This window comes from Salmo salar, chromosome 05, assembly GCF_965601325.2.
Source record: "Salmo salar chromosome 05, fSalSal1, whole genome shotgun sequence".
NCBI lineage: Eukaryota > Metazoa > Chordata > Actinopteri > Salmoniformes > Salmonidae > Salmo > Salmo salar.
This window is the reverse complement of record NC_138295.1, coordinates 88,066,108-88,090,919: the sequence shown is the minus strand read 5'-3', so window position 1 is coordinate 88,090,919 and position 24,812 is coordinate 88,066,108. Positions and strand designations below refer to the sequence as shown.

Below are 24,812 nucleotides of genomic sequence, written 5' to 3'. Positions count from 1 at the left end.
CATAATATCTTATGAATCTACAGCACTCCCAGATCCAACAAGCCCATCATAGCATGTCTGTGTGGCACAGCCTGTAGAAGCTTCTGAAGGTTGTATTAGATGGGACTCACTAAAGAACTGGTCCTGCAGGCTCTGGAAGTGTTCTACGGAGCAGGTCGCTGCAGCCTTTACAGCCTCCTCCTTCTTCTCCTCCAGGTGACCTATCTCCTTCAGCAGTTCCTCCTGCAGCACACTGATCTCCCGCTCGTACGCTGCAATCTGGGAGAGGCAGTCCCATTCACATTCAGCATATGATGATGAGGTTCATGAATTGGAATGCGTCCTAAATGCCACCCTGCTCCCTATTTCGTGCACTACTTTAGACCAGGGTCCATTGGGCTCCGGCCCAGTAGTACATGACATAGGGAATAGGATGCCATATTGGATGCAGACAATACCTTGCATAGATTGGTAGGAATGGAGGTTAGTATTATACACTTTAATTTCTTCTTCTGGTTAGTCAACTGTTAAATCTGATCATTGTGAACTTGAAGTAGAATACAGTTTTTCTCAGGAATGTAATATTTCTTCAATAATATTTCACAGAACATATTCCCCTTTTTCTGAGGACGTTCAAACCAATACGTTGACTTTTCATTGGTTCTCACCTTGTGTTGCAGATTACAGCTGAATTCATCTGACTTCCTGATGTGCTCCTCCAGTTGTCTGCACTTCTCGTTCTGATTGGTCAGTTTCTCTGACAGCTGCTCGTTCCTCTCTCTGGCCTCAGCCAACTGCCTCAGCGTCGCCGGTGACTCCACCTCCACAGTTTGAGTGACAATCTGGCCGGGAAAATACCAATGAAGGTTTTAACTTAATTTAATATAAATCCATTTATTCAACAAGACCCGTTTCTGATTCCAAACAATCAGAAAACTGTTATCAGATTCATTTGAATGAATCCGGGACCGAGTGGCGCAGCAGTCTAAGGCACTGTATCGCAGTGTTAGAGGCATCACTACAGACCCAGGTTCGATCCTGGGCTGTATCACAACCGGCCGTGATCGGGAGTCCCATAGGGCGGCGCACAATTGTCCGGGTTAGAGAAGGGTTTGGCCGGGGTAGGCCGTCATTGTAATTAAGAATTTGTTCTTAACTGACTTGCCTAGTTAAATAAAGGTAAAATAAGAGAATGAGAACATATTGTCTATACTGCAAGGTGTCTTTTGCAGACAATCCCTACCTTGACCTGTGGCTCTTTGGCCCTCTCTTTATCCAGCTCTAGCTGCAGCTCCCTCACTCTCTCCTCTCTTCTCCTCTGCTCCTCTCCTCTCCTCCACTCGCTTTGTTCGCTCTGTCGCTCCAGGTGAGACAACTGATCAGCCCGCTGCTGCAGGGAACTCTCCAGCTGCTGCACCCGACTGCGCAGGTTCTCATTCTCCTACAGGGGGAGACAGAGCACAAACACACCCCACAGAGCCGCAGGACAGCAACACAATTAGACCCAACCAAATCATGAGAAAACAAAAAGAGAATTACTTGACACATTGGAAAGAATTAACAACAAAACAGAGCAAACTAGAATGCTATTTGGTCCTAAACAGAGAGTACACAGTGGCAGAAAAGCTGACCACTGTGACTGACCCAAACTTAAGGAAAGCTTTGACTATGTGCAGACTCAGTGAGCATAGCCTGGCTATTGAGAAAGGCCGTCGTAGGCAGACCTGGCTCTCAACAGAAGACAGGCTATGTGCACACTGCCCACAAAATTAGGTGGAAACTGTGCTGCACTTCCTAACCTCTGTCAATCACCGCATTCTTATCGGCAGACTCAATAGCCTTGGTTTCTCAAATGACTGCCTCGCCTGGTTCACCAACTACTTCTCAGACAGAGTTCAGTGTGTCAAATCGGAGGTCCTGTTGTCCGGACCTCTGGCAGTCTCTATGGGGTGCCACAGGGTTCAATTCTCGGGCTGACTCTTTTCTCTGTATACATAAATGATGTCGCTCTTGCTGCTGGTGATTCTCTGATCCACCTTTACGCAGACGACACCATTCTGTATACTTCCTGTTGCCACAAGAAAAGGTCAACCAGTGAAGAACAAACACCATTGTAAATACAACCCATATTTATGCGTATTTATTTTCCCTTTTGTACTTTAATCATTCGTTACAACACTGTATATATATATATATAATATGACATTTGTAATGTCTTTAACCTTTTGGCACTTCTGTGAGTGTAATGTTTACTGTTCATTTTTATTGTTTATTTCACTTTTGTATATTATCTACTTCACTTGCAATGTTAACATATGTTTCCCATGCTAATAAAGCCCCTTGAATTGAATTGAATTATTCTACAGGAGGAATAACAGAGCACCGTTAGAGAGAACACTCTCCTACAGGAGGAGTAACAGAGCACCGTTAGAGAGAACATTCTCCTACAGGAGGAGACACAGAGCACTGTTAGAGAGAACATTCTCCTACAGGAGGAGACACAGAGCACCGTTAGGAGGAACATTCTCCTACAGGAGGAGACACAGAGCACCATTAGAGAGAACATTCTCCTACAGGAGGAATAACAGAGCACCATTAGAGAGAACATTCTCCTACAGGAGGAGACACAGAGCACTGTTAGAGAGAACATTCTCCTACAGGAGGAGACACAGAGCACCGTTAGGAGGAACATTCTCCTACAGGAGGAGACACAGAGCACCATTAGAGAGAACATTCTCCTACAGGAGGAGACAGAGCACTGTTAGAGAGAACATTCTCCTACAGGAGGAGACACAGAGCACTGTTAGAGAGAACATTATCCTACAGGAGGAGACACAGAGTACTGTTAGAGAGAACATTCTCCTGCAGGAGGAGACACAGAGCACTGTTAGAGAGAACATTATCCTACAGGAGGAGACACAGAGTACTGTTAGAGAGAACATTCTCCTGCAGGAGGAGACACAGAACACTGTTAGAGAGAACATTATCCTACAGGAGGAGACACAGAGCACCGTTAGAGAGAACATTCTCCTACAGGGAACACAGAGCACCGTTAGAGAGAACACTCTCCTACAGGAGGAGACACAGAGCACTGTTAGAGAGAACATTCTCCTACAGGAGGAGACACAGAGCACTGTTAGAGAGAACATTATCCTACAGGAGGAGACACAGAGCACCGTTAGAGAGAACATTCTCCTACAGGGAACACAGAGCACCGTTAGGAAGAACATTCTCCTACAGGAGGAGTAACAGAGCACTGTTAGAGAGAACATTCTCCTACAGGAGGAGACACAGAGCACTGTTAGAGAGAACATTCTCCTACAGGAGGAGACACAGAGCACCGTTAGAGAGAACATTCTCGTACAGGAGGAGACACAGAGCACTGATAGAGAGAACATTCTCCTACAGGAGGAGACACAGAGCACCGTTAGAGAGAACATTCTCCTACAGGAGGAGACACAAAGCACTGTTAGAGAGAACATTCTCCTACAGGGGGAGACAGAGCAAGACCAAATTCACATAGAAATGTGAGATATAGATCTGTCATTCTCATTGAAAGCAAGTCTAATAAATGGTAGATATGTTCTATGTGCACTATTTCTATGCTTCCGGTTCTTAAGTTACATTTTTACGTTTTTTTTCAGCTTCAAACAGCTTAAAATGCAATATCTGTGGTTATTGTATAGGGAATAGGGTGCTGTTTGGGACTTAACCTGCTTCTCACCTTGATGAGTACAGAGCTGGACTGGGAGGGGATGACAGAGAGCTGCTGCAGGAGGCCCTGGGTGACAGTCAGACTCTGTTTCAGACTCTCGTTCTCCGCAGACAGACACACAACCCGCTTCTCCGAGTCTGTGGCTCCCTGAGGAGGAACACAATGGATTACAGTAAGCACTAAAGCATGATGAACAGGTTATATCACATTAAAGCATGATGAATAGGTTCTACCTGTCAATACTGGTCCCACAATATTGCCTGTTTGTTTGTTGCCTAACCAGTATGATTTCCCTATAGGTTAAAAACCAAGCCAGTCAAAGACCTCAATGCTGACACACCATAGGGATTTTCACACTACACCATTTTGTCTACAGCAGCAGTGTAAAAATGTATTGTGGCAGCTTTACTGATAACAAATGGAGCAGATTGTCTTGAATGTTTACAGAGGCAGTTCTTAGTCTGGACAGCTCCTCCTCCCGCTCCTCGATGCAGCTCTTCAGTTCGTCAATCTGGGGAGGAAACAGGGAAAGTATGTAGTCTGTAGTCTTGTAAATGAAGCTAAGAGGGAAGAAGATGGGAATCAAAAGGGCGGATTGGATGCTGAAAAAGTGAGTAGGTTTTTTGTTCATTGATTGCTAATGTGCATTTGACAGTGTGCGGCTCCTGTCATGATATTTTTTAAAGAATATGAATTATGACTCATAGCATGCTAACTTCAGTAATCTCCAAACTGCACGCAGAAACATACAAATGGTATTCATGAGGTCATCTGTCTCAGGGGAAGTAGAAAAAAGACCTACATCTCTAAATCTCTCATTATCCCTTTAAACATGAATACTCCATAACAGGGTTAGGGCCAATTTAAATTCAATAAATTGAAGATGTTACAGGGATAGTTAACTTTATTACATTTTATAGTCAAATGGCTGACAAAAAAACTATGGGGGTGATGGGGGCAATTAGACAAAGTTCAGTGTTTGTGGCCAAATCCCCTCAAATTAATAGTGGCTATTTAAACCCCTCTGAACCATGGATTACAGTTCATCCTGGCCCATAGACTACTATAAGGTGTAAAAAAGTGAGCTATCCCTTAATTGAATTTACAAATCAATCATTGCAAATAGGGATTAAATGGTCAAGGATTTCTTACTAAAGTGAATCTGATAAGCTTTAGTAATTGTATTTATGAGCCCAAACCCAACCCCTTGACTGTTCTATGTCCTCGTTATCTTCTAGTTGTTGCTTTCCCTCCACAGACGCTGTCATGAAGTGCTTCCCAGGTGTAACAAAGGGACAAGTGGGAAATGGCTTAAAACAGTCAAAATGGCTGAATTGAGAAGCGATGAATAGGATTAAATGATGTGTTTTGTGTCGTTTGTTCTGTTTTATTACCATGACTACAAGTATCACTGAAATAATGCTCCCGTAACATATATGTTAACACATATTGTTCAGATGTATTGTATCATATAAGGGACATATATATAATAAACACTTGAATACTAAATGTGTTACATATATATGAGCATATAAGTATTATGCGTATATGCACATATATGTGGATATAAGGCAGAAATATTTGTCACATATATTAAAATGGCCAATTATTGTATATTTCAACATATATGTGACATATGTGTGCTGAATTTAAAATGGGTTAAATCCAGATTTTGTGTCACTCGCCTACACACAATACCCCATAATATCAAAGCGTAATGATGTTTTTAAAAGTTTTTACAAATTAATAAAAAATGAAAAGCTGAAATGCAGTGGTGTAAAGTACTTAAGTGAAAATACTTTAAGGTATTACTTAAGTAGTTTTTTAGGGTATCTGTACTTTACTTGACTATTCATATTTTTGACTACTTTAACTTTTACTTAACTATATTCCTAAAGAAAATATTGTACTTTTAACTCCATACATATCCCTTTAAGCATGGTGAAGTTATTAATTACACTTTGGATGGTGTATCAATACATCCAGTCACTACAAAGATACAAGCATCCTTCCTAACTCAGTTGCCAGAGAGGATAGAAACCGCTCAGGGCCTCCCACTCCTCTTTCTATTCTGGTGAGAGACAATTTGCGCTGTTCTGTGAAGGGAGTAGTACACAGCGTTGTACAAGATCTTCAGTTTCTTGGCAATTTCTTGCATGGAATAGCCTTCATTTCTCACAACAAGAATATACTGACGAGTTTTGGAAGACAGTTCTTTGTTTCTGGCCATTTTGTGCCTGTAATCAAACCCACAAATGCTGATGCTCCAGATACTCAACATGTCTAAAGAAGGACACTTTTATTGCTTCTTTAATCAGGACAACAGTCTTCAGCTGTGCTAATATAATTGCAAAAGGGTTTTCTAATGATCAATTAGCCTTTTAAAATGATAAACTTGGATTAGCTAACACAACGTGCCATTGGAACACAGGAGTGATGGTTGCTGATAATCTGCCTCTGTACGCCTATGTAGATATTCCATAAAAAATCTGCCGTTTCCAGCTACTATAGTCATTTACAACTTTAACAATGTCTACACTGTATTTCTGATCAATTTGATGTTATTTTAATGGACAACAAATGTGCTTTTCTTTCAAAAACAAGGACATTTCTAAGTGACCCCAAACTTTTGAACGGTAGTGTATATTGCCATACATTAGTTGGGGTGCTGGGTGTTTGTAAGTATGCATCCATGTAGCGTTCTCTCTCTCTGTCTCCACTCTCTCTCCTCTCTCTCTTTTTCTCTCTCTCTTTTTCTCTCTCTCTCTCTCTCTCTCTATCTCTCTCTCTCATTCTCTCAATTCAATTTGCTTTATTGGCATGACGTAACAATGTACATATTGCCAAAGCTTACTCTGGATATTTACAATATTAAAATAAGAAGAATCAAAATTGTCAACGGGACAACAGTAACAACAATAACCAAGGGTCAAAATAACCATACATTGAACAATAACAATACGCATACAGTAGAGGACATGTGCAGGTTGATCTGTCAGACACTGTCCCTCAACTTATGGCAGGCAGCAATGTAGTGCCACAGCTCTCTGCATCCTCCCCCAACAGGACGGGTAGCGTATTCTCATCAGAGAGGTCTTTGAAACCTTGAATAAGGGTTTCAAATTTGGGGAAATGACACTCTCTAATTGTTTTATATTTTAGACATTTTGTCAGGAAATGCAGCTCTGTCTCAGGTTCTCCTGTTGTGCAGTGTCTGTACAGCCTTTCCTCTACAGGGAGCCAGGTTTTCCTGTGTCTACCCTTCTCAATGGCAAGGCTGTGCTCACTGAGCCTGTACTTTCTCTCTCTCCCTGTCTCTCTCTCTCTCTCTCTCTCTCTCTCTCTCTCTCTCTCTCTCTCTCTCTCTCTCTCTCTTTTCTGTCTCTGTGTGCGTGCGTGTTTACATTCGTGCATGCATATGCATGTGTGATGGACTGTACCTGATGTTGGAAGACCTGTACCCTTGAGTGTCGGTCCTGTTCTCTCTGCTCCAGTTGGGAGTGCAGCAGCCGTAGTTCTCCCCTCAGCTGGCTCTTCTCTCCCTGTAGTCCATACAGAGACTCTACCAGCCTGTGGAGCCCTGCCCCAGCCCCGGCCCCAGGGACATCAGCACCACACTCACCTAAAGGCAGACAATACTCTAGGATTATGACAGACATCTTCATCATTACACTCATCATCATCATCAGCAGTTTTATCATCATCATCACCACCACCACCACATCATAATCACCAGCATCATCATCACCACCATCATCAACATCATCATCAACATTAGCATCACCTACTTTCATCATCATCATCATCACTATCACCATTATCATCATCACCACTATCACCACTATCATCATCACCACTATCACCATCACCACTATCACTAATCTCATCATCACCACTATCGCCTCTATCCCTCACTATCACTACTATCATCATCACCACTATCACCATCACCACTATCACTAATCTCATCATCACCACTATCGCCTCTATCCCTCACTATCACTACTATCACCATCACCACTATCACCACTATCACCTCTATCCCTCACTATCACTACTATCATCATCACCACTATCATCATCATCACTATCATCACTTTCACCACTATCATCCTCACCACTATCACCATCACCACTATTATCATCACCACTATCACCATCATCAACATCACCCCATCATCACTATCACCACTATCACCATCACCACTACCACCCCTATCACCACTATTATCATCACCACTATCACCATCATCAACATCACCCTTATCATCATCACCACTATCACCACTATTATCATCACCATTATCACCATCATCAACATCACCCCTATCAACAGCACCACTATCCTCACTATCACCATCATCAACATCACCCCTATCATCATCACCACTATCATCACTATCACCACTATCATCACTATTATCATCACCACTATCACCATCATCAACATCACCCCTATCAACAGCACCACTATCATCACTATCACCACTATCACCATCACCACTATCAGCACTATTATCATTACCACTATCACCACTATCATCATCACCACTATCATCATCATCACCACTATCATCACTATCACAATTATCACCACTATCATCATCATCACCACTATCATCATCACCACTATCATCATCATCACCACTATTATCATCACCACTATCACCACTATCATCATCACCACTATCATCACTATCACCACTATCATCATCACCACTATCACCACTATCACCACTATCACCACTATCATCATCACCACTATCACCACTATCATCATCACCACTATCATCACTATTATCATCACCACTATCATCACTATCACAATTATCACCACTATCATCATCATCACCACTATCATCACTATCATCATCATCACCACTATCATCATCATCACCACTATCACCACTATCACCACTATCATCATCACCACTATCACCACTATCATCATCACCCCTATCACCACTATCATCATCACCGCTATCACCACTAACATCATCACCACTATCACCATTATCACCACTATCATCATCACCATTATCATCATCACCACTATCACCACTATCATCATCACCACTACCACCACTATCATCACTATCATCATCACCACTATCACCACTATCACCACTATCATCATCACCACTATCACCACTATCATCATCACCACTATCATCATCACCACTATCCCCACTATCATCATCACCACTATCATCATCACCACTATCATCACTATCATCATCACCACTATCACCACTATCATCATCACCACTATCATCACTATCATCATCACCACTATCACCACTATCACCACTATCACCACTATCACCACTATCATCATCATGCATAAATACAATGTATCAATATCACTATTACCTGACCTCTTTTCTAAATATATCCAGGAAAGATTGGATATGTACTCGTACCAAGGTCTGTGTAAGTGTTGCAATATTAATTCAACTCATAGTGCACTTAAAACACAGTATAGTAATCACACACACAATGTACACATACATAGTAGTCACACAGTAGTAATAGCAGTCACACAGCAGTCATAGTAGTCACACAGCAGTCATAGTAGTCATAGTAGTCACACAGTAGTAATAGCAGTCACACAGCAGTCATAGTAGTCACACATTAGTCATAGTAGTCACACAGTAGTCACATAGTAGTCACACAGCAGTCATAGTAGTCACACAGTAGTCATAGTAGTTACACAGTAGTCATAGTAGTGAACTGGTAGTTACTCAGTAGTCATACAGTAGTCAGACAGCAGTCACACAGTAGTCAGACAGTAGTCACATAGCAGTGAACTGGTAGTTACTCAGTAGTCATGCAGTAGTCAGACAGTAGTCACATAGTAGTCACACAGCAGTCATAGTAGTCACACAGTAGTCATAGTAGTTACACAGTAGTCATAGTAGTGAACTGGTAGTTACTCAGTAGTCATGCAGTAGTCAGACAGCAGTCACACAGTATTCAGAGAGTAGTCAGACAGTAGTCACATAGCAGTGAACTGGTAGTTACTCAGTAGTCATGCAGTAGTCAGACAGCAGTCACACAGTAGTCAGAGAGTAGTCAGACAGTAGTCACATAGCAGTGAACTGGTAGTTACTCAGTAGTCAGACAGCAGTCACACAGTAGTAAGACAGTAGTCAGACAGTAGTCACATAGCAGTGAACTGGTAGTTACTCAGTAGTCATACAGTAGTCATACAGTAGTCAGACAGTAGTCAGACAGTAGTCACATAGCAGTGAACTGGTAGTTACACAGTAGTCATACAGTAGTCAGATAGTTGTCACATAGCAGTCACTCAGCAGTCACACAGTAGTCAGACAGCAGTGACATGGTAGTTACTCAGTAGTCATACAGTAGTCACAGGGTAGTCACATTGTAGTCGCATAGTGGTCATACAGTAGTCACATCTAATACACAAAGTGAAGGTGCATGGTCCACACTCACAAGCACTGCCTTCCTGCCTTTAGTCTAAAACCGTTATAAAGTTCAGGCAACGCAAGTGAGACCAGTACTGTGTCCCAGATGGCACCCTATCCTCTTTTTAGTGCACTACATTTGACCAGAGCTACAGTACTTTAGGGCCCTGGCCAAAAGTAGTGCACTAAAAAGGAATAGGGTGCCATTTGGGGTGCAGACCTCTCAGAACATGGTGCCCAGTAGATGTTTTAATCAGTTTCCTCCTCCTGCATGATTTATGTTGTTCTGTCTCTGCCAGGACTGTTTCTGTTTCCTGAGCTCTGCACTAATCAACCACGCAGCCTCTGTCAGCTCTGCTGTGCCACTGTTTCAGGAGATGGGGAGAGGTGGTGATTGGAGGGAGACAGGGGAGGAGGATGAGAGGGGGCGTGGGGGTCTACATAGTCAGAGGAGATGCTGGATGTTTAACTCAAGGCCAGATGCAGACACGTGATCCTGGGAAAATGTGATGGGGGGGGGGGATACAGGCTTTAATGTTTTCCACTCGGGTGGAAGTAATGGCATCAGCCTGCTAGTTAAACCTGCCTTTTACCTCACATGCTAAATGAAGTCTGGGTAAATATTAAATGACCCATGTTACATGTCTCCAAGAGCAGACTATTTAACATGGTCTAAGTAGAGTAAAGCAACATTATCACAGGGAGAGTTCAGACACTGTGTTGTAGACCAGCTACATGATAAACAACCAACGATAAGAGAAATGTGGTAGGTGTTTCATCTTTACACAACATGCACGTTTATAACATCATAGAGAGTATTTGGGTATGAATGACTGGTGATTCTGGAGAATCTCCCAGCTCACACAGCGTGTAGATCATCATCGGAACACATGCGGTTAGAAGGGGTAGAACACCGTCTTCAAACACCAACGCAGGAGAGCAGATCAACACACTACAGTAGCTGTTGTTGACCTCACTTCAGAGAGGCAGAGCGCACAAATGTCATACTTGAGTAAAGTAAACATCCCTTAATAGAAAATGACTCAAGTAAAAGTGAAAGTCACCCAGTAAAATACTACTTGAGTAAAAGTATAAAAGTATTTGGTTTTAAATATAGTTAAGTATCAAAAGTAAATGTAAATGTAGAAATCATTTCAAATTCCTTATATTAAGCAAACCAGACGGCACACTTTCCTTGTTTTTTAAATTTACGGATAGCCAGGGGCACACTCCAACACTCATCATTTACAAATGAAGAATCTCTGTTTAGTGAGTCCTCCAGATCAGAGGCAGTAGGATGACCAGGGATGTTCTCTGTTTAGTGAGTCCTCCAGATCAGAGGCAGTAGGGATGACCAGGGATGTTCTCTGTTTAGTGAGTCCTCCAGATCAGAGGCAGTAGGGATGACCAGGGATGTTCTCTGTTTAGTGAGTCCTCCAGATCAGAGGCAGTAGGATGACCAGGGATGTTCTCTGTTTAGTGAGTCCTCCAGATCAGAGGCAGTAGGATGACCAGGGATGTTCTCTGTTTAGTGAGTCCTCCAGATCAGAGGCAGTAGGGATGACCAGGGATGTTCTCTGTTTAGTGAGTCCTCCAGATCAGAGGCAGTAGGGATGACCAGGGATGTTCTCTGTTTAGTGAGTCCGCCAGATCAGAGGCAGTAGGGATGACCAGGGATGTTCTCTGTTTAGTGAGTCCTCCAGATCAGAGGCAGTAGGATGACCAGGGATGTTCTCTGTTTAGTGAGTCCTCCAGATCAGAGGCAGTAGGGATGACCAGGGATGTTCTCTGTTTAGTGAGTCCTCCAGATCAGAGGCAGTAGGGATGACCAGGGATGTTCTCTGTTTAGTTCGTCCGCCAGATCAGAGGCAGTAAGGACGACCAGGGATGTTCTCTGTTTAGTGAGTCCTCCAGATCAGAGGCAGTAGGGATGACCAGGGATGTTCTCTGTTTAGTGAGTCCGTCAGATCAGAGGCAGTAGGGATGACCAGGGATGTTCTCTGTTTAGTGAGTCCGCCAGATCAGAGGCAGTAGGGATGACCAGGGATGTTCTCTGTTTAGTGAGTCCTCCAGATCAGAGGCAGTAGGGATGACCAGGGATGTTCTCTGTTTAGTGAGTCCTCCAGATCAGAGGCAGTAGGGATGACCAGGGATGTTCTCTGTTTAGTGAGTCCTCCAGATCAGAGGCAGTAGGGATGACCAGGGATGTTCTCTGTTTAGTGAGTCCGTCAGATCAGAGGCAGTAGGATGACCAAGGATGTTCTCTGTTTAGTGAGTCCGCCAGATCAGAGGCAGTAGGGATGGCCAGGGATGTTCTCTGTTTAGTGAGTCCTCCAGATCAGAGGCAGTAGGGATGACCAGGGATGTTCTCTGTTTAGTGAGTCCGCCAGATCAGAGGCAGTAGGGATGACCAGGGATGTTCTCTGTTTAGTGAGTCCGCCAGATCAGAGGCAGTAGGGATGACCAGGGATGTTCTCTGTTTAGTGAGTCCTCCAGATCAGAGGCAGTAGGGATGACCAGGGATGTTCTCTGTTTAGTGAGTCCTCCAGATCAGAGGCAGTAGGGATGACCAGGGATGTCCTCTGTTTAGTGAGTCCTCCAGATCAGAGGCAGTAGGGATGACCAGGGATGTTCTCTGTTTAGTGAGTCCATCAGATCAGAGGCAGTAGGATGACCAGAGATGTTCTCTGGTTAGTGAGTCCTCCAGATCAGAGGCAGTAGGGATGACCAGGGATGTTCTCTGTTTAGTGAGTCCGCCAGATCAGAGTCAGTAGGGATGACCAGGGATGTTCTCTGTTTAGTGAGTCCTCCAGATCAGAGGCAGTAGGGATGACCAGGGATGTTCTCTGTTTAGTGAGTCCCCAGATCAGAGGCAGTAGGGATGACCAGGGATGTTCTCTGTTTAGTGAGTCCATCAGATCAGAGACAGTAGGGATGTCCAGGGATGTTCTCTGTTTAGTGAGTCCGTCAGATCAGAGGCAGTAGGGATGACCAGGGATGTTCTCTGTTTAGTGAGTCCATCAGATCAGAGGCAGTAGGGATGACCAGGGATGTTCTCTGTTTAGTGAGTCCGTCAGATCAGAGGCAGTAGGGATGACCAGGGATGTCCTCTTGATAAGTGTGTGAATTGGACCATTTTGCTGTCCTGCCTGAGCATTTGAAATGTAACGAGTACTTTTGGGTGTCAGGAAAAATGTATGGAGTAAAAAGCACATTATTTTCATTAGGAATGTAGTGAAGAAAAAGTAAATAGAAAGTATATATAAATAGTAAAGTAAAGTACAGATACCCCCAAAAACTACTTAAGTAATACTTTAAAGTATTTTTACTTCAGTACTTTACACCCCTTATTTTCTGCTCAGACCAGCCTGCAGAAAACACAGATCACAGAAACAACCAAAAAGCCTTTCCTTTCCTCCACCATGACACACAGCCTGCATCCCAAATCTTTTCCTATTTATTTAATTTAACCTTTATTTAACTAGGCAAGTCAGTTAAGAAGAAATTCTTATTTACAGTGACGGCCTACCCCAGTCAAACCCTAACCTGAACGACACTGGGCCAATTGTGCACCGCCCTATGGAACGCCCAATCACAGCCAGATGTGATATAGCCTGGATTTGAACCAGGGTCTGTAGTGACGCCTCTAGCACTGAGATGCAGTGCCTTAGACCGCTGCTCCACTCGGGAGCCCATATTCCCCCAGGGCTCTGGTAAAATGTTACCCTATTCCCCCAGGTCCCTGGTCAAATGTTACCCTATTCCCCCAGGGCTCTGGTCAAATGTTACCCTATTCCCCCCAGGGCTCTGGTCAAATGTTACCCTATTCCCCCAGGGCTCTGGTCAAATGTTACCCTATTCCCCCAGGTCCCTGGTCAAGTGTTACCCTATTCCACAAGGGCTCTGGTCAAATGTTACCCTATTCCCCCCAGGTCCCTGGTCAAATGTTACCCTATTCCACAAGGGCTCTGGTCAAATGTTACCCTATTCCCCCAGATCCCTGGTCAAATGTTACCCTATTCCCCCAGGGCTCTGGTCAAATGTTACCCTATTCCCCCAGGTCCCTGGTCAAATGTTACCCTATTCCCCCAGGGCTCTGGTCAAATGTTACCTTATTCCCCCCAGGGCTCTGGTCAAATGTTACCCTATTCCCCCAGGGCTCTGGTCAAATGTTACCCTATTCCCCCAGGGCTCTGGTCAAATGTTACCTTATTCCCCCCAGGGCTCTGGTCAAATGTTACCCTATTCCCCCAGGTCCCTGGTCAAATGTTACCCTATTCCCCCAGGTCCCTGGTCAAATGTTACCCTATTCCCCCCAGGGCTCTGGTTGAAAGTATTGCACTATATATAGGGAATAGGTTGCCATTTGGGAGTGGGATGTACACACAGTGGTTGTTGACAACACCTCAGAGAGGCAGGGAGCTCAGACCTGCAGAAAACAACCAAACAACCTTTCGTTTCCTGCACCAGGATCATAACACTGGGAACTGTGGGAAGTGCCCCCTCCCATCCCTGTCCCAGGGATATTTATATCTGACACTACACGTGGAGGTCTAGCATCTAGCATGTGACGGAGGCTGGTATGTAAGTGCTCTACTCATAGTGGAGGGAAGAGAAAGCAGCACTCACAGGGATAGTTTATTTATGATATAACAACTGATTCCCTGGCCAAGTACCATAGTACCATAGTACCATACATCCATATCTTTATCTAACTCTGTCTAACACTCACAGGGATAGGTTATAACAACTGATTCCCTGGTCAAGTACCATAGTACCATAGTACCACCATCCATCTCTTTATCTAACGCTGTCTAACACTCACAGGGATAGGTTATAACAACTGATTACCTGGCCAAGTACCATAGTACCATAGTACCACCATCCATCTCTTTATCTAACGCTGTCTAACACTCACAGGGATAGGTTATAACAACTGATTACCTGGCCAAGTACCATAGTACCATAGTACCATAGTACCACCATCCATCTCTTTATCTAACTCTAACACTCACAGGGAAAGGTTATAACAACTGATTACCTGGCCAAGTACCATAGTACCATAGTACCATAGTACCACCATCCATCTCTTTATCTAACTCTGTCTAACACTCACAGGGATAGGTTATAACAACTGATTACCTGGCCAAGTACCATAGAACCATAGTACCACCATCCATCTCTTTATCTAACGCTGTCTAACACTCACAGGGATAGGTTATAACAACTGATTCCCTGGCCAAGTACCATAGAACCATAGTACCACCATCCATCTCTTTATCTAACTCTGTCTAACACTCACAGGGATAGGTTATAACAACTGATTCCCTGGCCAAGTACCATAGTACCATAGTACCATACATCCATCTCTTTATCTAACTCTGTCTAACACTCACAGGGATAGGTTATAACAACTGATTACCTGGCCAAGTACCATAGTACCATAGTGCCATAGTACCACCATCCATCTCTTTATCTAACTCTGTCTAACACTCACAGGGATAGGTTATAACAACTGATTACCTGGCCAAGTACCATAGTACCATAGTACCATAGTACCACCATCCATCTCTTTATCTAACTCTGTCTAACACTCACAGGGATAGGTTATAACAACTGATTCCCTGGCCAAGTACCATAGTACCATAGTACCACCATCCATCTCTTTATCTAACTCTGTCTAACACTCACAGGGATAGGTTATAACAACTGATTCCCTGGCCAAGTACCATAGTACCATAGTACCACCATCCATCTCTTTATCTAACTCTGTCTAACACTCACAGGGATAGGTTATAACAACTGATTCCCTGGCCAAGTACCATAGTACCATAGTACCACCATCCATCTCTTTATCTAACGCTGTTTGAGCGTAATGAGAGGAAGTAATGCCTGAGGTCTCCCACTTAAGAAAGCCACTCATTCTGCTGCAGAGCAGAGAGAACCTCGTTTTGGTTCATCTAGTGGCATGTTTCTCCAGGGTTATACTGCACTAGTCAGAGAGGAGGGATCACTTACCATGTAGAGCTCTCTGTCACTGTCACACCAATCTGTCATGACATCCTAAACACTCAAATGAGTAGCTAATTTGATTTTGGGTGCCGACATTACTGTCATACATAAGAGCCAACACACACATTACAGTACATTCATGATATTATACACATACAGCCAACACATACATTACAGTACATTCATGATATTATACACATATAGCCAACACATACATTACAGTACATTCATGATATTATACACATACAGCCAACACACATTACAGTACATTCATGATATTATACACATATAGCCAACACATACATTACAGTACATTCATGATATTATACACATACAGCCAACACACACATTACAGTACATTCATGATATTATACACATACAGCCAACACACACATTACAGTACATTCATGATATTATACACATACAGCCAACACACACATTACAGTACATTCATGATATTATACACATACAGCCAACACACACATTACAGTACATTCATGATATTATACACATACAGCCAACACACACATTGCAGTACATTCATGATATTATACACGTACAGCCAACACACACATTACAGTACATTCATGATATTATACACATACAGCCAACACACACATTACAGTACATTCATGATATTATACACATACAGCCAACACATACATTACAGTACATTCATGATATTATACACGTACAGCCAACACACACATTACAGTACATTCATGATATTATACACATACAGCCAACACACACATTACAGTACATTCATGATATTATACACATACAGCCAACACACACATTACAGTACATTCATGATATTATACACATACAGCCAACACACACATTACAGTACATTCATGATATTATACACATACAGCCAACACACACATTACAGTACATTCATGATATTATACACATACAGCCAACACACACATTACAGTACATTCATGATATTATACACACACAGCCACACATACACACGCACACACGCACGCACGCACGCACCCACCCACCCACACACACACACACACACACACACACACACACACACACACACACACACACACACACACACACACACACACACACACACACACACACACACACACACACACACACACACACACACACACACCCTGATAGGTTGATAAGGGTGAGGGAGGGCTGCCCTTCTTCCTATTCTCTACATAGTGCATTACTTTGACCAGCCAAAGGCCACTACAGTGAGGGAAAAAAGTATTTGATCCCCTGCTGATTTTGTACGTTTGCCCACTGACAAAGAAATGATCAGTCTATAATTTTAATGGTAGGTTTATTTGAACAGTGAGAGACAGATTAACAACAACAAAATCCAGAAAAACGCATGTCAAAAATGTTATAAATTGATTTGCATTTTAATGAGGGAAATAAGTATTTGACCCCCTCTCAATCAGAAAGATTTCTGGCTCCCAGGTGTCTTTTATACAGGTAACGAGCTGAGATTAGGAGCACACTCTTAAAGGGAGTGCTCCTAATCTCAGTTTGTTACCTGTATAAAAGACACCTGTCCACAGAAGCAATCAATCAATCAGATTCCAAACTCTCCACCATGGCCAAGACCTAAGAGCTCTCCAATGATGTCAGGGACAAGATTGTAGACCTACACAAGGCTGGAATGGGCTACAAGACCATCGCCAAGCAGCTTGGTGAGAAGGTGACAACAGTTGGGGCGATTATTCGCAAATGGAAGAAACAAAAAAGAACTGTCAATCTCCCTCGGCCTGGGGCTCCATGCAAGATCTCACCTCGTGGAGTTGCAATGATCATGAGAACGGTGAGGAATCAGCTCAGAACTACACGGGAGGATCTTGTCAATGATCTCAAGGCAGCTGGTACCATAGTCACCAAGAAAACAATTGGTAACACACAACGCCGTGAAGGACTGAAATCCTGCAGCGCCCGCAAGGTCCCCCTGCTCAAGAATACATATACATGCCCGTCTGAAGTTTGCCAATGAACATCTGAATGATTCAGAGGACAACTGGGTGAAAGTGTTGTGGTCAGATGAGACCAAAATGGAGCTCTTTGGCATCAACTCAACTCGCCGTGTTTGGAGGAGGAGGAATGCTGCCTATGACCCCAAGAACACCATCTCCACCGTCAAACATGGAGGTGGAAACATTATGCTTTGGGGGTGTTTTTCTGCTAAGGGGACAGGACAACTTCACCGCATGAAAGGGACGATGGACGGGGCCATGTACCGTCAAATCTTGGGTGAGAACCTCCTTCCCTCAGCCAGGGCATTGAAAATGGGTCGTGGATTGGTATTCCAGCATGACAATGACCCAAAACACACAGCCAAGGCAACAAAGGAGTGGCTCAAGAAGAAGCACATTAAGGTCCTGGAGTGGCCTAGCCAGTCTCCAGACCTTAATCCCATAGAAAATCTGTGGAGGGAGCTGAAGGTTCGAGTTGCCAAACGTCAGCCTCGAAACCTTAATGACTTGGAGAAGATTTGCAAAGAGGAGTGGGACAAAATCCCTCCTGAGATGTGTGCAAACCTGGTGGCCAACTACAAGAAACGTCTGACCTCTGTGATTGCCAACAAGGGTTTTGCCACCAAGTACTAAGTCATGTTTTGCAGAGGGGTCAAATACTTATTTCCCTCATTAAAATGCAAATCATTTTATAACATTTTTGACATGCGTTTTTCTGGATTTTTTTGTTGTTATTCTGTCTCTCAACTGTTCAAATAAACCTACCATTAAAATTATAGACTGATCATTTCTTTGTCAGTGGGCAAACGTACAAAATCAGCAGGGGATCAAATACTTTTTTCCCTCACTGTATCTTTGGAATAGGGTGCCATTTGTGACACAACTGTAGTCTGATGTCATTCCTCATTCCTAATTCCAACTTGATTTACACCAGCAGCACTCTTCTGAGAAGCCTGAACATTGTGGAATAGATTGTCTTTCTCCCAAACTCTCTGCCTTATTTTACGTCCCAAAGGGAACCCTATTATAGAGCACTGTTGACCAGGGCCCTATGGGAATGTTACCCCTCTGCTCTCTCTGACTCTAGCACTGTCTCCTCCCTTGTCTCTCTACAGTAAAAGTAAATACCTGAGTTTCCACAGCCTCTCTCTTCAAGTGGTGCAAGACATTATAACCATCCACTGTGTTTTTCATACAAGCACTAAATAAATAGTCAATATCTCAGTCAGGTGTAGCCTGTCTTCTTTTCTCTGTAGTACAGACTGGAATATACCCTCCCTCCCTCCCTCCCTCCCTCCCTCCCTCCCTCCCTCCCTCCCTCCCTCCCTCCCTCCCTCCCTCCCTCCCTCCCTCCCTCCCTCCCATATCTCCCCATTTATGACCTTTTACCATAAATCTCCTTAAAAGGACTCCTTCCATTTTCTCCTCTGTTTTCACACCAGTCTTCCACTTCCTTTCCATCGTCTCCCCCCACCTAACATCTCCATCCCCCACTCCACCTCTCTCACTCTGTCGTTCCTTCTCTTCCTCTGATCCTGGACTCAAACCCCCTTGAAATGTAATCCCCCCACCTCCCACTTCACACCATGTTAATACCTCCCTCCAAACCCTCCCAAACCCTCTCTCTCCTCTTGTCTCACCTCCTCTCCTCCCCTCCTCCCCTCCGCTTGACTTATACCCTCCCTTCTCCCCCTACTTCCTTGTACCCCCCCTCCCTCCTTCCCTACCTCCCCTGTCTCACCGTCGCTCCCCGGGGTGCTCGGTGTGTATTGCTGGGTGGTGATGGCCTCCTCCAGGCTGTCGATGACGCTGTTCTTATCTCTCAGCCTCTGACGGTACGATGTCCTCAGGGTCTTCATCTGGCGGCGGTGCTGGGCCCGGTGCCTCTTCAGCTGGACCCGGTACTGATCAGCCTGCTGCTGCAGCTGCTGGAGGTGGGAGTACTGCTCCAGAAAACTCAGCAAGTGGGACATCACTGCCACCAAGGGAGACTCAGACATCAACTGGACCAGGAGGAAATGTGGGTTTAGATGGATTTCATCTAACAAGACCAAGGCTTGAAGCAAGACACTGTAGTATTTATTGTGTGAACTACTGTCTATGTGTACTAAACCAAGGGAGACTCCCACAACTAAACCAGCAGGAAGTTTAGATAATGCATCAGTTCTAAGAAGGTCATGGCTACAACTAGACCAGCAGGATGTTTAGATAATGCATCAGTTCTAAGAAGGTCATGGCTACAACTAGACCAGCAGGAAGTTTAGATAATGCATCAGTTCTAAGAAGGTCATGGCTACAACTAAACCAGCAGGAAGTTTAGATAATGCATCAGTTCTAAGAAGGTCATGGCTACAACTAGACCAGCAGGAAGTTTAGATAATGCATCAGTTCTAAGAAGGTCATGGCTACAACTAGACCAGCAGGATGTTTAGATAATGCATCAGTTCTAAGAAGGTCATGGCTACAACTAGACCAGCAGGAAGTTTAGATAATGCATCAGTTCTAAGAAGGTCATGGCTACAACTAAACCAGCAGGATGTTTAGATAATGCATCAGTTCTAAGAAGGTCATGGCTACAACTAGACCAGCAGGAAGTTTAGATAATGCATCAGTTCTAAGAAGGTCATGGCTACAACTAAACCAGCAGGATGTTTAGATAATGCATCAGTTCTAAGAAGGTCATGGCTACAACTAGACCAGCAGGAAGTTTAGATAATGCATCAGTTCTAAGAAGGTCATGGCTACAACTAGACCAGCAGGAAGTTTAGATAATGCATCAGTTCTAAGAAGGTCATGGCTACAACTAAACCAGCAGGACGTTTAGATAATGCATCAGTTCTAAGAAGGTCATGGCTACAACTAGACCAGCAGGAAGTTTAGATAATGCATCAGTTCTAAGAAGGTCATGGCTACAACTAAACCAGCATGATGTTTAGATAATGCATCAGTTCTAAGAAGGTCATGGCTACAACTAAACCAGCAGGATGTTTAGATAATGCATCAGCTCTAAGAAGGTCAAGGCTACAACTAGACCAGCAGGACGTTTAGATAATGCATCAGTTCTAAGAAGGTCATGGCTACAACTAAACCAGCAGGAAGTTTAGATAATGCATCAGTTCTAAGAAGGTCATGGCTACAACTAAACCAGCAGGAAGTTTAGATAAGGCATCAGTTCTAAGAAGGTCATGGCTACAACTAAATCAGCAGGATGTTTAGATAATGCATCAGTTCTAAGAAGGTCATGGCTACAACTAAATCAGCAGGATGTTTAGATAATGCATCTGTTCTTAGAAGGTCATGGCTACAACTAGACCAGCAGGATGTTTAGATAATGCATCAGTTCTAAGAAGGTCATGGCTACAACTAAACCAGCAGGATGTTTAGATAATGCATCTGTTCTTAGAAGGTCATGGCTACAACTAGACCAGCAGGATGTTTAGATAATGCATCAGTTCTTAGAAGGTCATGGCTACAACTAAATCAGCAGGATGTTTAGATAATGCATCTGTTCTTAGAAGGTCATGGCTACAACTAGAAGCAACAGTATTATTGTGTAAATGAGACCCTAAATTGTGCACTACTTTTGACCAGGGCCTATAGGGAATAGGGTGCCAAGGTGTTTGTGGTGAAGCCTACCTTTCCTGCCGTCTCCAGCTGCACCTGGACCTCCCTCCTTTTCTCGTTCTCTTGTTTAAAGGACAGGAAGGCACCCAGAGGAGTGCATGCTGGGATATCGGGCACTTCACCACCTCCACCATCATAATCATCTTCATCACTCAGGGACAGGCCGTCACTATCACTGCTACTGCCTTGAAGAAAATACATCAGCATTTTAATAAGGGCATGAATTCATACGATCAATCACTATGAGAAATCACCATAAATCACTATGAGAAATCACCATAAATCCCCGTGAGAAATCACCATAAATCACCGTGAGAAATCATGATGAATCACCATGAGAAATCACTATGAATCACTATGAGAAATCACCATAAATCACTATGAGAAATCACCATAAATCACCGTGAGAAATCACCATAAATCACAATGAGAAATCACTATGAATCACCATGAGAAATCACTATGAATCACCATGAGAAATCACCATAAATCACTATGAGAAATCACCATAAATCACCGTGAGAAATCACCATAAATCACTGTGAGAAATCACCATAAATCACCGTGAGAAATCACCATAAATTACCATGAGAAATCACTATGAATCACCATGAGAGATATACCACATCAAAACAGTAGCTATTATCATTCCTGTTATTCCTATTCTGCAGTAGCTATTATCATTCCTGTTATTCCTATTCTACAGTTGCTATTGGGCTCCTGAGTGGCGCAGTGGTCTAAGGCACTGTATCTCAGTGCAAGAGGCATCACTACAGTCCCTGGTTCAAATCCAGGCTGTATCACATCCATCTGCGATTGGGAGTCCCATAGGGCGGCGTACAATTGGCCCAGCATCGTCCGGGTTTGGCCAGGGTAGGCCGTCATTGTAAATAAAAATTTGTTCTTAACTGACTTGCCTAGTCAAATAAAGGTAAAAACATTTTTTTATCATTAAGCCTGGTATTTAAGTATCTATTGATCACCATGAGAAATATCTATCTATACCATAATAACAGCAATTATCACTGATATCTGTCAGTAGCAAATACAGTAGTTAAGTATTTAACCAGTGTTACAGATGCTTCTATTTATAGACATTGTTGTCATAAAGCATCCACTCACTGGAGTCACTCAACCTGCTGCCACGCCCCCTTTTCTTCCTCTCCTTCCTGTGGGTGTGGTCTTTTTTCCTCCTGCTCCTTGTTTCCATGGAAACATGTCCTGGCTGCTGATCACAGCAACAGACAGACAGGGGGATGGCAGAGAGCAGAAACAGACATTAGTGTTACTAAATACTGTGTTAACCTCCAAAACAGACAACACACACACGTACACACTGCCAGCCTGCAATGTCAATGCCAGCCCAAATGCTGTTCTCCATATACAATGAACCTACACAACATGTATGACAGCATGAACATCTCTCTCTACCGACATAAAATAGCATTTCAGACGTACGTCTGTGAGATTAGCAGTAACATATCTCCCAGACAGTAGACTTACATAAATAGCTCAGTATCTATACAGTTTCCCTGCTGTCATGGGATTGGTAGTCCTGCTGCTGGTTACCATCCTCTGATGACAAGACAAAGGAACCGCGTGGTGCTGTAGATAAACACTGTTACTAGACTCTACTGAGGACTGTAGTTAAACACTGTTACTAGACTCTACTGAGGGCTGTAGTTAAACACTGTTACTAGACTCTACTGAGGACTGTAGATAAACACTGTTACTAGATTCTACTGAGGACTGTAGATAAACACTGTTACTAGACTCTACTGAGGGCTGTAGTTAAACACTGTTACTAGACTCTACTGAGGGCTGTAGTTAAACACTGTTACTCGACTCTACTGAGGTATCTGTATACAACACATTTTGAGCTTCAAAGTGCACTATATTAGTGCCCTGTAGTGCCCTTTATAGGGAATAGGATGCCATTTGGGTGCAGACGCTGTGACTAGACTCACCGCTGAGGCTCCACCCTGAGCAGCTCCCAGGGCTTCCTCCTCCTCCTTCTTAAAGACAGTGTAGAAGATGTAAACTAGCAGGGAGTAGAAGGCATACATCTCCCCTCCGTCTGGGACTCACTGTTACAGTCACAGTAGCAGAACTAGATACCCAGGGAAACACTGGCACGGTCCAACACTGCAGAGAGGAGAAAGAGAGATAAAAGGAAGAGAGAGAGAAAGGAAGAGAGAGAGAGAGAGAGAGAGAGAGAGAGAGAGAGAGAGAGAGAGAGAGAGAGAGAGAGAGAGAGAGAGAGAGAGAGAGAGAGAGGGGGATAACAATGTCGTTCTATAGCCCATTCATTTTCAAACACCAAATCTTTTCCCAAGCAGTGACGCCCATTCACTGACAACAAAGGCTCTGGCAGCTAAAATATCAAATGCTGACGGATGAGGATACCACAGAGAAAGACCGATTAGCATAGATCTGTCTAAATAGATCTGTCAGGTTCCTCTTGATCTTTCCTCAGAGATCATCCTTCCGTCTTCCTCTTTAATCCGTTTTCTGATCTTAAAACGCTCCTCCTCTCCATCCCTCAGAAACATTTTGTCTTCTCCTTTCTTACCCATACTTGTCTTCAGGTCATTAATGATGTACGTTCCAGACAATCCAACGTTCTGCATTCCACCACAACATCCCATGTTCTCCCTGTTTTGTCTGTTATTGTTAATTCTGAAGCCCCCTTTGCAGCCCCTGTCCTCTCTGCTGCAGCAGCATCACTGCACTGAGCAGCAGCTCCTGTGTGATTCTCTCTCTCTCCTTCTCTTCTCCCCTCCACTCTCTCTCCTCCTCCTCTCCACTCCGTCCATCCACAGGCTGCAGTTGCAGCGGGCATGCTCAGTGCAGCTCTCTGCAGTGCTGAAGCAAGCAGCTGAGATGGAGATGATTGTGTTGGGGGCCATGTGGCCTCATGCTGTCAGCAGTATGCAGCAGCCACGGTTCCTTCACAAATGGCACCCTATTCCTCACAGGGCTCTGGTCAAAAGTAGTGCACTATGTAAGGAAAAAGGTGCCATTTGGGATGCACCCCAGGAGTCTGAGCTTGAGGAGAGGAGAGACTAGCCAGTC

General features: G+C 43.7%; 1 protein-coding gene across 2 annotated transcripts; it reads right to left on the bottom strand.

The window, feature by feature from the left end:
• On the bottom strand, positions 1-24,533 carry LOC145879595 (uncharacterized). 2 transcript variants are annotated; one of them, XM_082975880.1, is made up of 11 exons: positions 24,310-24,533; positions 23,705-23,882; positions 22,860-22,962; positions 21,750-21,922; positions 19,855-20,116; positions 7,135-7,316; positions 4,140-4,205; positions 3,704-3,841; positions 1,223-1,420; positions 648-821; positions 1-258 (listed from the first exon to the last, which is right to left on the bottom strand). In XM_082975880.1, the coding sequence occupies exons 2-11, from the start codon at positions 23,801-23,803 to the stop codon at positions 10-12; spliced, it is 1,644 nt and encodes a 547-aa protein (XP_082832006.1). In that variant the 5' UTR covers positions 23,804-23,882; positions 24,310-24,533; the 3' UTR covers positions 1-9. The 2 variants fall into 2 exon arrangements, with proteins under 2 accessions (XP_082832006.1, XP_082832005.1); XM_082975879.1 differs by having other exon boundaries at positions 22,860-22,965; positions 24,310-24,532.
• Positions 24,534-24,812: the final 279 nt, after the last annotated feature.